Here is a 14,921-nt window from a genome sequence, read left to right as displayed (position 1 = left end):
TACTTCATATTTTAGTATTTAAAATACTTTAAACAAAAGCTTACTTAGCATTTATCTGTTTACATAATCACAAACCTAGCAACTGTCATCATATTTTATAAAGCAGATGAAGACAGCAATTTGGTGAAGGCATAGTATATCTTAATAGCACTGTGGTTTTGTGTTAACTAGCATAGAGCTAACAGGGAAGAAAATTAAATTTACAGTTATGTTTGTTTAAAAAGCAGAGAAGGATATGTAAGATGAAAATCTTTTCAGAGCTGACTTAAACATCATTTTCACGTATAACCCTCCCTCCCCTGGAATTATGTAGTATTTTTAATTTCTGTGTTCTTTTGGTGTCTCAACTGCTTATATAGTTCTCTTCTGTGGTATATAATTAGATTCTTGGTGTGGGGCACAGAGTGGGGGTGATATAGGACAAAAAAACTACTATTTCTGTGCAGATCTACTTGTCACACTTTCATAGCTGACCACCCCCTGTTCTGATTTACATATGATATCCTTAAGAGTTAATACAATGATTTTTATTTTTTTGACTAAGTTCTTCTAAGCCCTAGAGTTTCATAGATGTACTTTAGTAACTAGAGAAGTCCAGTTAATATCTCTCAATCTACCCTCACTTGTCTCAGAGCAAGTTAAAAAAAAATCTCTAGTATACACACAGATGCACGCACGCATGCGCGCGCGCGCGCGCGCGCACGCACACACACACACACACACACACACACACACACACAGTCGTTTCTCAGTATCTATAGAGGATTAGTTCCAGGACACCCCTCAGATACCAAAATCTGAGGATGCTCAAATCCCTTTAATAAAATGGCATAGTACTCCCGAATACTTTAAATCTCTAGATTACTTGTAATACCTAATACAGTGTAAATACTATGTAAATAGTTGTTATATTGTATTTTTAGGGGATAATGACAAAAAAGTCTCTACATGTTTCGTACAGACGACTGTCATAGGCCTAAATACAGAGTACATATCAGCAACAACATAACTTTTTAAAAAACATTTTTAATTTGTTATTCGTTGAATCTCAGATGCAGAACCTGTGATAGAGAGCCAACTGTTCCCCTATACATATACATATATGTGTATGTGTATATATGTGTGTGTGTGTGTGTGTATACACTCATATGCATAGATAAAGATTCTTCATTCTCCAGAGCCTTTCCATTAATCCTAGTTAACAACCCTCATTTTATATTTTTTATATAAAAGGCATATAAAGGTTATATATAAAATGCATATATAAAATATAACATGTAGTATTTATACATAACATGCACATATAAAACATAAAACAAGAGTTGCTAACTAAAATTCATATGTAGGTATCTGGAGAACCAAAAACCACATGCAAAATTGTCTGTGAACCTGCACATGTATCAGTGCTGTATTTACTCAGTCTACTATGTTGATTTGACATCTTTTCTCCTTTCCTTTGTATTCAGTGCTAAAAAGTATATTTGATTTGCTCTTTCAACAACAGGCACTTCCAAAAAATCACATGCAGCTTTTTTCAAGTAGTGTGAACGTATGTAGTGACTGATTTGCAAGCACATCTCATGTCATACTACAATGCAGGATCACCAGAGCGAGAGAGAATTACTCAGTATTTTCAAAGCGCTAACCAAACCACAACTTCTTTTAACAAGTAGAAAATGAATGACAACTAAAGTTGAAGACTGATTCCCCTGTTGTGCTCCAATAAAACAATTGTAAAAGAAAATCAAAGAAATTTCTTAAATATTAATAACCACTAAAACAATTTGATGTGGTGGACATAGCTAGTAAGTAATGAAAGAAAGCCATTAAAAAATCAAATCTGAAATGTATTAGACTCTGAAGTTATTCATTTTGTGCAAAGCCATAGGAAGTTGAACCAATTAAATTGGACAGAATCTTAGATACTTTGAGAAGTTTTATCTGCCCACTCTATGAATACAGTATATAGTGTGATTTTCTAGAGACTATGAGGTTCTCAGCAGTGTTCACTCATGCCTAGCAGGAGCATCTTCAAGCTATAAAAGTGTTTGCACACATCCTTTTATAGAGTATGAAGGTAGAAGATGGCAACTGAAAGACAACACCTGTTCTACCTCAAGCTGTTTTTAAGCTATTTTTACTGACCATTAAATGCTCTCTGAAAGAAGAAATAAAACATTTTTGAGCCCTTTTCCCTGAGCATAATCCCTAGGTGCTTTCTTAAAAGAGGGTTGTGATCCTTTGTTAGAAAGAATGTAGTCGGCAATTCAAGAAGTGAAAAGGTAGTGCATTAGTAGTTCTAAAACAGAATGTCTGTCAATTGTAACCTAAATTAAAATCCTACAAAGGAAACAGATTTTTGTCATAGAAGAAAATGGGTCATGTTAGATCTGCTGCTAGAGAATATGAAGTTTCACATGCTGATGAAACACATTAAGCCATCAAAGAACCTTTAGGTGGATTAGATAAATGTGCCAGGAGCCCAGCGTGAGTTCTGCTAAGACTCTTTGATGACAGAGCTTAATACTTTTAAGGCCCTTAAGAATTTTCACTAGGATCCTATGATAGAAATGAAATGCTAGTCATAGATAAAAAGTACAGAGAGATAGGTTCATTTAGTCATATTAGTAGTATGGAGGGAAAGTAGCCAAATAAAATTTTGAAGGAGTAAAGAGAATACAATATTAGAGTCTAGCTAAAATACCAGTAAAGACTGAAAGTTTCTTCTAGGATGACCTAGCACTTGCCACATGCCTTCTCAGTGTTGACATTAGAAATGACTGAATAAAGAAACTGGGATTATGCTCATGGTGATGTTCACTTTTATTCATGAACTATAAACTACAGATATTATACTATGAACCTAACATGAAATACATTAGTAAAGAATGTGATGTATGGACTAGACTATGCAAAAATTGGTAACTTCAGTGACTTCTGACACTAGCTAACCCAGAGTTAGGCCAAAATTCGCAGCTTCAGAGCACAGTTCTCCACAGGTCTTTCCTCACTCAGACCATCCGGCTACAAATTTGAAGGTTCCCATGACATCCTCAGGTTTGATGGAACAACTTAGAGAACTCAGCAAAGTCCTGTACTTATGATTTCAGTTTTATTATAAAGTATATGAATCAGGACCAGCCCAAAGGAGGAACGCATAGGGCAAGGGGTAGGAGAGTCCCAAATGCAGCCTTTCCCTTGTCCTCTCCCTGTAGAGTTGGATGTCTTACTGTCTCAGGACCGTCTTATACTCCCCAGCCTTCTTCCCAGAAAAGGCTGTTCCTAAACAGTCTTGAATGTTGGTGTCAGCCTTAATGAGCCTCCTCTTAAAGATTTACTCCCATTATTTATCCTCACTCACTGTTATCACCAAACCCCACAGCCATCCCAGCTCCTTCACTTTTAGCAGATAATGTTCTAGGTAAAATAAAATATTAAGAGTTTATTAGATATGAATTTCCCATGTTTCCTGCCATTTTCCCTTCTGTTTCTGAGGACAATAAATATTTTAAAGGCTTATTCCCTCCATTTGTGCTTCTGACCCTATTTTCTCATTTTGTCCCACTTCACATTTTCCTTCTCATCCTCATCTTTTTTCTTCTTAAATCTTCTCTCCTTCCTTCATCTACTTCTCTTTGGCCTATACACTTTCCAACCTGGCAGTCTTCCCCTAACTTTATATCTCCTAACTTTGTTGCCAAATCCAGTACAATCTTTTTGGTCCTCTATCTCTTTACTCATCTCTTAAGAGTTTAGTGTTCCTTAGGGCTAGGTCCCCAACCCCCGGGCCGTGGACTAGTACCAGTCCATGGCCTGTTAGGAACTGGACTGCACAGCAGGAGATGAGTAGCGAGGGAGCAAAGCCTCATCTGTATTTGCAGCCGCTCCCCAGTGCTAGCATCACTGCCTCAGCTCCACTTCTGGTCATCAGGCATTAGATTCGCATAGGAGCACCAGTCCCAGATGCCAAAAAGGTTGGGGACCGCTGCCTAGGGATTCTATCCAAAGCCCACTTTTCTTATTTACTGACTCCTGGGCAGCTTCATCTGTGCTGATAATTTAAAGCTTCCATCTGTACAGCGATTCTACCCAAATAAATAGCATCAGCTCTGCCTTCTCTCCTTAGGTCCAGGTCATCCAACTCCCTGTTAGATTTTTCCACCTGAGTGTCCTGAAGGCACCTTAAACTTAATGTTTGCAAAACTGACATCATTGTTCTGCACCAAATCCTCTTTACCCCTCATGTATTTCCTAGTTAGTGGGTAGCAAGCACCCACATCTTCATTGTGTCCTGTCATAACTATTTCCAACTCTCACATCCCTAGCCTTTTCCTTAACTACCCCTGTATCTAATTGGCTTCCCCCAATTAGTTACTTTCAGTTATGTTAACCTCTTTATTTCTAGTGGCAGTACATATAGGAAGTGGCTAATACAGCAAGGGCTCTGGAGCCAGACTGCCTGAATTCAAATCCTAACTCTGCCAAACTATTCTTGCAATCTTGGGCAATCTGCTTAATCTTTCTCTGCTTCAGTTTCCTCATTAGTAAAATGGGGATAATAAGAGCACCTACCTGATAGGGTCATTATGAGGATCAAATAAATTAATACAGTTAAAGCATTAGGAATAGTGTTCTGTGAATAAGTAGCTATTTAAGAGTTTGCTGTTAACATTATTGGTTTTAAAGTATATATCACAATCAGTAATTATCTTGTTTGTTTTGTCTGCAGTGGAGTGTAAGCACCTTGAATGCTGGGATCCTGTCTGCCTGGTTCACTGCTGTATCTTCAGCACTTTGAGCAGTGCTTTAGCATATAGTATCCAGTCAAAAGATTAGAGTGAATGAATGAAATCTTTTTTCTTTTTCAGCCTTCACCTCTTAATCCTTTGTCTAAACTCTACTCACTTTTCCATCACAACTCTCATAATATTTTACCTGCTAGAGCACAGTCCATCTATATTGTAGCTAAAATAATTCTCCATGGCTTCTCTTAAAATAAGTTCCTTTATTACTCAGGCTTTCATGTTCCTCATGAAATCAAGACTAAACTTCTAATCTTAACTTTAAATGTAGCCACCCTTTAATGTTATTCTCCTGTTGTTTCTAGAGCATTTTTAATGAAAAATGTCAAGACCAGAAAAAGAAGGATTATAACATTCAGTGCTTACTACTCAGAATTAGCAGATACTAACTTTTTCTTATATTTGCTACAGACCTTTTAACAAATGAAATAACAAAGTCATCACTGAAGTCCCTTTTTAAAATCTCATCTGAAACCTTTTTCTTTCCCTCTCTACAGGGAATTACTAGCATGGAATAGGTATGTATTTTTCCCATCCATGCTTGTGTAGTTTTTAAATTCTTACCTAAGATGTGTTGTAGATATTCTGTTTTTTCACTAAGCATTCTTACATTCTTTTGGAGATCTATGTTGACGCAGCTTTAGTTCATTCTTTCTCATTGTTTTTCATATTGTACAATGTGAGTATAACATGCTTTTTTTTTTTAATCAATTTCTCTCTTGGTATACATTTGGTCTTTCTCATTCTTTGCTTTTAAATAAAACAACGTAGTGAATATTTTTGTACATGTCTCTTCATGCACATGTGTGAGTTTCTTTAGTGTGTAGACCCAGAAATGGAAATGTTAAGCCCTAGGATATGAGAAATTTGAACTTTATTCAGTATCACAAATTATTTACTAAAGTGAACTGCCAGTGTTTGAGATTTCCCATTCCCCATGCCCTTTCCAACTCTAGGTATCATCAATTTTTTTTTTTTGTCTTCGACCCCAGTTAATATGCTCTAGTTCCATTAAATGGGTTTCTTTTTCCTATCTTCCCCATTTCTCCACTCAGAATGCCACACATTCAGGTAAAACCTTCCTCTTCATATAACTTTTTTTTCTAAAAGTAATTTGTCCCATAATTTTGTAGGACTCCATCAAAAAATTATTTCCTCCCATTCTTCAACTTAACCAAAAGTCTTTTCCCCTCTTGAAATTATTTTTGTATATTTATTGATAAATGTAATAATTAACCACCTCTTTTGGATTTAACAAACTCAGGTCAAGATAGTTCTTTCTCTTTTGCTCTTTTTAAATATAGCTAATACTTATTGCTACTCTTTGGTTATTGCTCTGGTTACTCAGTACATTTTTGTTGTATGACAGGAAATGGTTATAAATCACATAGACATTTAGCATTTTGAAATATTGGTGCTTATATTCTTCAAGTAACTGACAAGTGATTGATTCTCAAAATGTGAATTTCCACTATTTATAAATAAAGCATAGTTTTCCTACTTTTCTCACTAGGGGGCTTTGACGAATTGGCTATGTCAATTTATAACCTTAGGAAAAACTGATGTGTGTTGGTTTTGTGCATTTGATTTATTTTATAAATGTGCCTGCCTGATTTCATTTTTTTTCTTCTAAGGGAAGAAATACAGCTTTGTGTTCATCTAATGAAATGACATTGAATAACCAGGTAGCCATAAGGAAAGAACAATGCAGTGTCTTTGCCAGATTCTATCCAGATAACTTCAATAATGTAACTCTTTTTTCCCCTCCTTAATATTCATGTGAACAATACTTTGTTTTTACCTATAAGAGCCAGCTTTCTCTCCCACAAGAAAATTAACTTAAATGATTTTTTGATATTTTTGTTAATCTAGAGTAAACTGGGTTTCATTGTGTGAAATTAGAGTATTTTTTGATTGCAGAACTTTTCAGATTTTTGTGCTGTAGAACCAATAATTAGGCCCTAGGCATAATAAAGTGATCCTTTTCTATCAGTCCTTAGTCAAACACAGTGCAATGGAGGTGTGAAAACTAATGTAAATCCATATCAAGGTTCTAAATAATTATATTTCAAGTAGTTTTTGAAGTTAATATAAGATGTGAATTGTTCTATGATGCATACTCAGCAGTATTAGTACTGTATCTATTGGTGCTTAGACCTTATTATGCTCAGTTGTTTCACCTTAAGTCTATAGTATTCTGTTTATTGACAACAAAATTATCAAAGGAAGATGGAAGAGCTATGTAGGATTTTTAGAGTTGTTTATTTGCTATGATATATTCACTTACACCAAAAAAAAATAATAAAACTGACTTAAAAGCAGATGACACTGCAAGAATTTTGGCATTGATCTTTCAGATGTCTTTTAAGATAGTCATTCTATCTTTTATAGATATTTACTTTTAACAGACAATGTGTGTTTCATTGAAAATGTTAAATGGCTTATTATAGCCCTTTGTTCTTTTAAAAACCTAGAGTGTGATTATTATTCAAAATTACAGTCTTCTCTTCACTCCACAGAGTTATAGCTCTAGAAGAAAACTCAAAGTCATAGTTCTCAGAGTCAAGTGTTCCTGGTTATGATCTTGGGCAAACCATTTTTTTCTCTTATTTGTAAGATGAAGATAATATCTCCCTTACAATACCAACCATGTACTAGGTTCCTATTATATGTTAGCTCCCTTGCTTCCCCTCACAGCTTTTACTGCGAAACTCTCTAGGTGGCCTCGGGGACCTATTCAGGCTCACAGAACTAATACATGGCAGAATTAGTTTTAACTAAGTGTTCTGACTCTTGTTTAGAACAAGAAAATAATAAAATCACCAACAGCAATACTTTTAATTTCCTAATTGTATAGGATTCCATTTCACTTGCCTATTTTGTTAAAATCTTTTCTTTTGTTTTAATTTTAGGCCACTGAAAGGTATGATATATTTGATCCAAGACAGTCCATTTCAGTCCAGAAATCTACAGTGGTGACAAGGACATGGGACTCCTTCTGCCAGATTCCAGATGGTTCAATACAATTGACATCCTGGCTGACAACTGTGAAAAAGAACCTTGGATTATTTTATTTTATTTTTGTGGGACTCCACAATTCCAAATCCATAGGACACATCAGGTAACCTCTCTGGTCACTTGAGAAAAACACATCCCTTTTTCTTTCAAAATATTACATATAAAAAGGAAGGAGCCAAAGTATCATAAGTAACTCTCTCTCCCCTAGTAACCTTATTATTTTGAGAATTAACCAGTTAACCTTGGCATGGAATATACTTAAGGGAGACATGTTTTTTCCTTCAGTTGAGTCTACTCATGACTTTGGGATTTATTTCTCTTTTTTTAAACTTTTCAGGCATATTTATGGATTTCTGAAATCTATTTAGATATTTAAATGCAAAATATTCCTTCAGGAAAAGAACTCTTGAATTTTCCAGATTTATATTGAGAAGACAAGTTCTACTGATTTTTTTCTCCTCAAGATTTTATCATGAAGTTTTCAGAAAAGTTTAAAGAATTTTACAGTGAACAGCCATTAACATCTTATCATACTTACTTTAACCTGTATCTGTCTGTCCAGTGTATCTTAATTTTTTCTTGGTGCATTTTAAAATAAGTTATTTTTGTTGTCACTACAAAAAAAAAATTGTAGTGGTATGAGGTGATGGATTGTGGTAATCATTTAGTGATACATACATGTGTCAAACATTTCTTATTACATTTGTACCCCTTGAACTTATTCATGGTTTTATGCCAATTATCTCAGTAAAGCCAGGGGGAAAAGTTTACATCAAGTTCTGCTCTTCAAGTTCACAGTTTCTAAAATGACAGCTATCTGATACATTCCTATTTGATATCCAGTATAAAGTCTCCAGTGTTTTCTTAAACTCACTAAAGATATGAAATATATTGGGATCTTATGTATTTGCTAGCCTATGGAGTCCATATACTAGAGCATCTGGTCATGTGTTATTTGAAACTGAATCACACAAGTCAGGAAAGTTTTTAATGCTTGATTCATAATGCCAAATAGTTACTAATACAGATTCACAACTGTGTTTTGTATGCAGTATTGCTGGTATTTTTTTTTTAATTATTTTCTTTCAGAATTGCAGAGTAATTTAAGAAATTGAGATTTTAGAAATCTAGACGAAAGCTATTATAGGAAGATATTTTTCCCACATGAAATATCCCTTCAGAGAAAAATGATTTCTAATGTAATCTAAATATACATTTATAACTCCAGCCATTACTTTCCATCTCAATATGGCTCATTCCTTAATATTTCTTAAGAACTTTCACAAATGGTATGTACATCAAAATTAGCTCGTACCTCATTGTATGATGATTTTTTTTTATTTGAACATGTCTGCCACTAACCTGTATACTCTTTGAAATCAAGAATTTTGCTTCTATCTGGGTATACGCAACATTATTCATGGAACATAGAATACTCAGTCAGTACAGTAACTAAATGTAAGAAACATTTTAGACAAAATTAAATATTTTTTTCTTTCTTGCTAAGGCTTCAAGTTCCGTGTAGAATTCTAAAATAACCTTTGCTGATGAGGATGTCTGATACTGTTACTGTAAAAAATGAAACTGAAACAATGAAGGATTTGGAGGCAGAAGTGAAAGATACAACCAGAGTTGAGAATCTTACTAAATCAGAAAACTATGGGAAGATTTTGGCAGAGAAGAATGAACGTTGTATTGACAACAATATTGATTTGCAGGTAAACAGAATTTTCTCTCTGGCTACCAATACTAAATATTCAATATATAGTTATACTCTTCATACAAAACTCGCTTTCAGAATTCCAAAAGGGTAAGTTGACCTATTGTGACATGCTTGTCAGCTGGTTTTTGAGCCATCTGGATTGTTCAGTCTAGCTTGTTCAGTCTAGCTCTTTGATTTGCTTATATCATATAATTCCTTTCATTTTGTATGTGGCCAATACATTTTTTACTGGCTTTCTACTTTTTTCATTCCACTTTGCATCTATCAGTATTGTGAGAGTTCAGAATTTAACTTAAGAGCTCTTAGAGGATAAAAGAATAGAGTGGTGGAAACTGTAGAAGTTCTATTGGCAGAAACAGCCTTCGGAGGAATCAGTCAACCATGACTGAGAAAAATAGTTGCTGGGTGGTGGAGAAAGTCACTTGAGGTTTTTGATGCTACACATATATGATGACGTAAAACTAACCACTGGCAAGGCTTTTAATTCCAAGCATAGATGGAAATTGAGGAGTTGGTCAAAGATTCAAGATAGTAAAAATTGTTTCAAGTAGTACTTACAGTATTCAGTTCTAAGTGTTCCACTTATCTCTTGCTATGTAACAGATTACCACAAAACCAAGGACTAACCATTTTAAAACAGAAACTTGCTAAAACTCTATTGCATTTTATTTTTTAATATCATGATTCGTGAGTTAGGAAAGGGAACAAGGGCTTGGCTGAGTGAATTTTCTACTATACAAGGAGTCAAAAGAAGGCCCCAGCTGATATTTAACTGGCAGATGGGCTGGTCTGGAAGGTCCAAAACTGTTTCACTCACATATGTGGCACCTTGGTGCAAATGGCTGGGATGTAGGCTGGCTGGAAGTGAGAACACCTACCTGCGGTCCCTCTAGCACGTAAGCCCCAGGATAGTTAGACTATTTTAGGGATCCCAGAAAGAATGTTCCAAGAGCCAAGCAAAGCTGCAAGGTCTTTGAAATGGGCTCAGAAGTCTCAGTATGTTACTTTCATTGTTGTCTTTTGATAACACATGTCAATAAAACCAACCCAGATTCAGGGCAAGGAGAATTAGACCCTGCCTCTCAGTAGAAAAGACCTTTCTTTAATCTACTACAAAAAGTTATCTCAAAATACTATCTTTAATACTTATGTTTTAGTTTAGCCAAAGAATAAAAAATTCTATTGGAGGAAATAATCTGTTTTTCTTTCTATGTCCTAAAGACCTTGAGGGCTACATTTCAAAAATTATACCCTCACTTTTTATGATAAGTAAAGAAGTCTCTTTTAAAGGTTCATTCCCTCAGTCAAAGTTTATTTTCCACTATGTACCAGAAATGTGTTAGAAAATGATAGCAGTTCATACAGCTATAAAAAAGCATTTAGGCCCCACTGAGTAAGTCTAGTCAAGTGGCAATTATGTAAGCAATTGGGAGGAATAACATTTTTTCTAGTCATTTTTAGTAATAGCACTTTTTAAACAAAAAATTGCCATGCCTGCAATCAGTACACTCAGTGATGGCAGCATGCCAGTATTCTGATTAAATCAGAGAAAATCTGCTAAGATTCTATTGCATTCGTGATTAAAATACTAAAAGGTTTCCTTTAGTCTCTTTCTGTACCTGATATTTACTCTTCCAGGTCGTGTTTATCAACAGGCGATTAACCTTTAGTCTCTTTCTGTACCTGATATTTACTCTTCCAGGTCGTGTTTATCAACAAGCGATTAATTTGGATTATTGCCTTTTATACAACCAAGTCTGTTGTATTGCCCTTGGCAATAAGCACAGAAATGTTCTGATGACCACTATTAGATGGACCACTGTAATATGGCCCAGTTGTTAATACCATAGGAAAATTTCATGCATTCCCCAAACATTTACTGAAAATGTATTCTATGCAAAGGAAGTACTATAGTAAGCAAAAATGGGCACGGTCTCTGACACCATGTTCCATGTAGCATGGTGACTGTAAAGATTGGAAGGAGGAACAGAGAACATTGAATGCTATATTTATTGATTATCCAAATGTTTATTAAGAATTATAATGTGTGGGAATATTTGCTCTGCTTGGAGCTTTTTGAGGTCCAAGATGCCTCCATCAAGATGTCTGGCAGAGGCTTGGAGTCTAAATAACTCACACAGAAGAGATTTAAGTAATGGAAATTAGGAATGGAAGACAAAAGTGGATAAAAAATGAAGAGATGTCATAGCTTCTTCAGTACTATAAAGAAATCTTATAATTTTCTACTATCTGTAAATGATAGCATTTACATAAAAAAATAATTTTATCAAACTAGAGAGAGGCCAGCAGACATCACCTTGGATGGTTCCAAGTAGAGATTATCTCATGGACTCCTTGACCATTTCTTTTTTAAATCTGCTTGCATAGTGCTCTACTCTTTAAATATGTTGTGTTTTTTATTCAAAGTTTTGTTTTGGACTATAATCTTTTATAAGTTTTAGGACTACTTAAGAATTTCTTAAGAATACTTTAGAATTAATTCAAGTACTCTTTGTGCATTAATGTCAAGAAGTTAACTTTCCCACCTAATTGCTGTGGAGTTGTTCTTGTTAATAATGGTCCAAAATAGTTTGCAACGCATTAACTTAGTAAGTTTTCTACTGCCACACACTATTTCTATTGCCAGTCTTAAGTTATATGATGGACTTTCTTTGATCATTATGTATTTGAAAGATTGGGGTGGTGAGGTGTCAGGTTCCTAAATCTAGAAAAATTTTAATTTGTTAGACTACTACTACTATTTAACATAGGATAAATAAGGGAGGGGTGTTTGCTTCATTTTCCTTTGTATAACTTATTTATATGGCCTCTAATGTTTGATTTTTCTCAGGGTTAGATTTCTCAGATTAAATTAAGGTAAATTATTTGTGTTGATTTTTGCAGTCATTTACTTGAAATGTAAAATTAGGAATCTTGTGTTCTGCTTATTAGCGATTCAAACTCAGCATTCTCATTTATTTACAGTTATATCTTCGTACTTGACGAATGCTTTGTCTAGGGGTATTCATCTGTATATATGTGCATATAAACACAATCTAACACGTATTTTGGAGCAGTTCAATGATTCCTCACCCCAAAAGCTATTAAACTATTGGATGGCCAGTCCAAGTTTTGTTCAGAATTCTTGTTGTGGAGGAAATAAGAGAACTGATTTTTGTTAACTAGGCTTTATGGGCCAGAGTGCCTGAACAGCTTCTGATATATATGAGTGAATTTTCCATACACATAATCAGTTGAAGGAGGTGTTTAGTATATTCTTAATTTCTGTAACAAGCCTTTTGATAATCAAGATGAGACTTTTACATCTTGTATCTCCCAAGTTCTATTGCATTTCTTTAAAAAGAGGAGGATAGGGCCAAGTAAGGGACAGGAAAGCAATGTCAATCTATTAATATTATCAGAAAAACTCAGGATACAGGCTACACTTCTCCAACAGTGAGGTTAATGGGCATCACATTTCTTAATAAAATGTGAAAAAATTTCTGTTTAAAGGGTTGAATAAAAGTCTATCTTTATAAAATCATACAATTCTTAACTATTTTTCTATTTGTCTAACAAAGTGAAAAGGATGTATGCAATGTACCTGGTACATAGTTAGAGCCTAACAATGGTAGGTGATATTAATATTTATAATCATAATTGTTTTATTATTAGCAATAGCACACTATATGGCTTCTCCAACTGGTCCCTTTATTATCATGAAATGTAGATTTTTTTCTTTAGTAATAAAATAAAAAGTAAAATTTATTTCTTAATATAAGCTCTCAGAAATTGCAATGCAGTAGTTTTTGTTCTTTGTATTAAGTTCCCTACCTTTTATGGTCTTTTATATTTAAGAAGTTCAACTTTTTAAAAAGTCCACTCTTCTAACTCAGAAAACTTTGTTGTTTTCTGTTATTCCAGTAGAAATCATCAACCTAGCCTCAATTGTTTTTACTGCTCCTGACCTTTAGTTATACATTTAACATTTTAATTCATTATTGTAATTACTATTAATCCTTACTGTTGCCTTGAAAAATAATGAGAATTAGTGAGCTCTTCAAGGTGTATTAAGAGTCTTACTTGAAAGATGTCAACCATTATAATTTATTTTGTTCATAATAATTACAATGAAAATTGATCCTCTTTTTGAAATAAGTAAATTTCCTCTTAATTGAGTGATATTAATTGGTGGGTATTTTGATGCTGAGACAATATAACTCAAAGATTATTCTGTTTTTTCTTAGCAGTACATAAATCTCATGGTTTATGATTTCAGTACTTCTGTTTTTCTTTCCTTTGATAATAAAGAAACATTAAATAGATTTAACTGTCTTAGCAGAACAAAGATAGGCAAAGAAAATTACTGACAATATTAGACCAAATAGACATTGTGATAAGCAAAGGAACATAAGAGAAAAAAAACCTGTTTACTACCCCTTTATATGGAGTTGACTGCATAGACTCAGGTTTTTGTTTCTTTTGTTATTAGTTGTAAAAGCTTTCTGGTTTGGAGTAACACTTAAGATACAGATAATGTTTTGAGGATTCTTTCAAATTCATATTCTGAAATAAATTTTAAATCTGTTTAAAACTACTTTATTGCCAACAAAAGACCAAAGTACTAAAATCACCAACCATATTTATTTCTCTTTGCTCTCAAATCTACAAGGCAGTAAATTAAAAAACGTCTATGTTTATTATAATAGTACAACTTAACCATTTATTATTGAACCTCAGTTTTTGTCCAAGTTAGTAGCTAGTAGCTCTGACAATATATTATCAGTTTGGAACTGAAATTCCATTAAGGATGTTTCATATTCTGTATCCATTTTTTGGCCTAATTTTGGTCCTATGCTTTAGTATCAAACAATGTAAATTATAAAGTGAGGGTTTGCCCCTAAGCTCTCTAAATTCTAATATGATTCTCTTTCCTGGAGTAGTGAAGTTCTGTTAAACAAGCTGCTAGGACAGTGAAATTTTGTTAAAAGTGAAAAGTAAAAATAAAATCAGTGAAACCAAAAGTTGATTCTTTGAAAAGATCGATGAAATTGACAAACTTAGCTTGATGGACTAAGAAAAAAATAGAGAAGACTCAAATTTCTAAAATAAGAAATGAAAGCGGGGACATTACTACTAATTCTATAAAATAAAAAGAATTATGTGAGGGTATGAAAAAATGTATGCCATCAAATCGGATAATCTAGATGAAATGGACATGAAGAAACAGATAATAGACCAATAACTAGTAAGGAGATTGAAGCAATAATCAAAAATCTTCCAACAGAAGATTACTGATGGCTTCACTGGTGAATGCTACCGAACATTTAAAGAATTAATACCAATTCTGAAACTTATAAAAATATTAAAGAGAAGAG

The 14,921-nt window shown here is 34.0% G+C and overlaps 1 protein-coding gene across 19 annotated transcripts in view; it reads left to right on the top strand.

The window, feature by feature from the left end:
• Positions 1-14,921, top strand: part of R3HDM1 (R3H domain containing 1) — a 171,153-nt gene that overhangs the window by 49,276 nt on the left and 106,956 nt on the right. For all 19 annotated transcript variants that reach the window (XM_023527497.1, XM_023527496.1, XM_011354484.2 and 16 more), the window contains exons 2-3: positions 7,715-7,923; positions 9,328-9,538. In XM_023527497.1, the coding sequence (XP_023383265.1) occupies positions 9,368-9,538 (171 nt within the window). In that variant the 5' untranslated portion in view covers positions 7,715-7,923; positions 9,328-9,367. The remainder of the gene's footprint in view (positions 1-7,714; positions 7,924-9,327; positions 9,539-14,921) is intronic.

This window comes from Pteropus vampyrus, unplaced genomic scaffold (assembly GCF_000151845.1).
Source record: "Pteropus vampyrus isolate Shadow unplaced genomic scaffold, Pvam_2.0 Scaffold17, whole genome shotgun sequence".
In the NCBI taxonomy this organism is placed as follows: domain Eukaryota; kingdom Metazoa; phylum Chordata; class Mammalia; order Chiroptera; family Pteropodidae; genus Pteropus; species Pteropus vampyrus.
The sequence above is the reverse complement of the archived record's forward strand: the minus strand, read 5'-3'. Positions and strand labels throughout refer to the sequence as shown.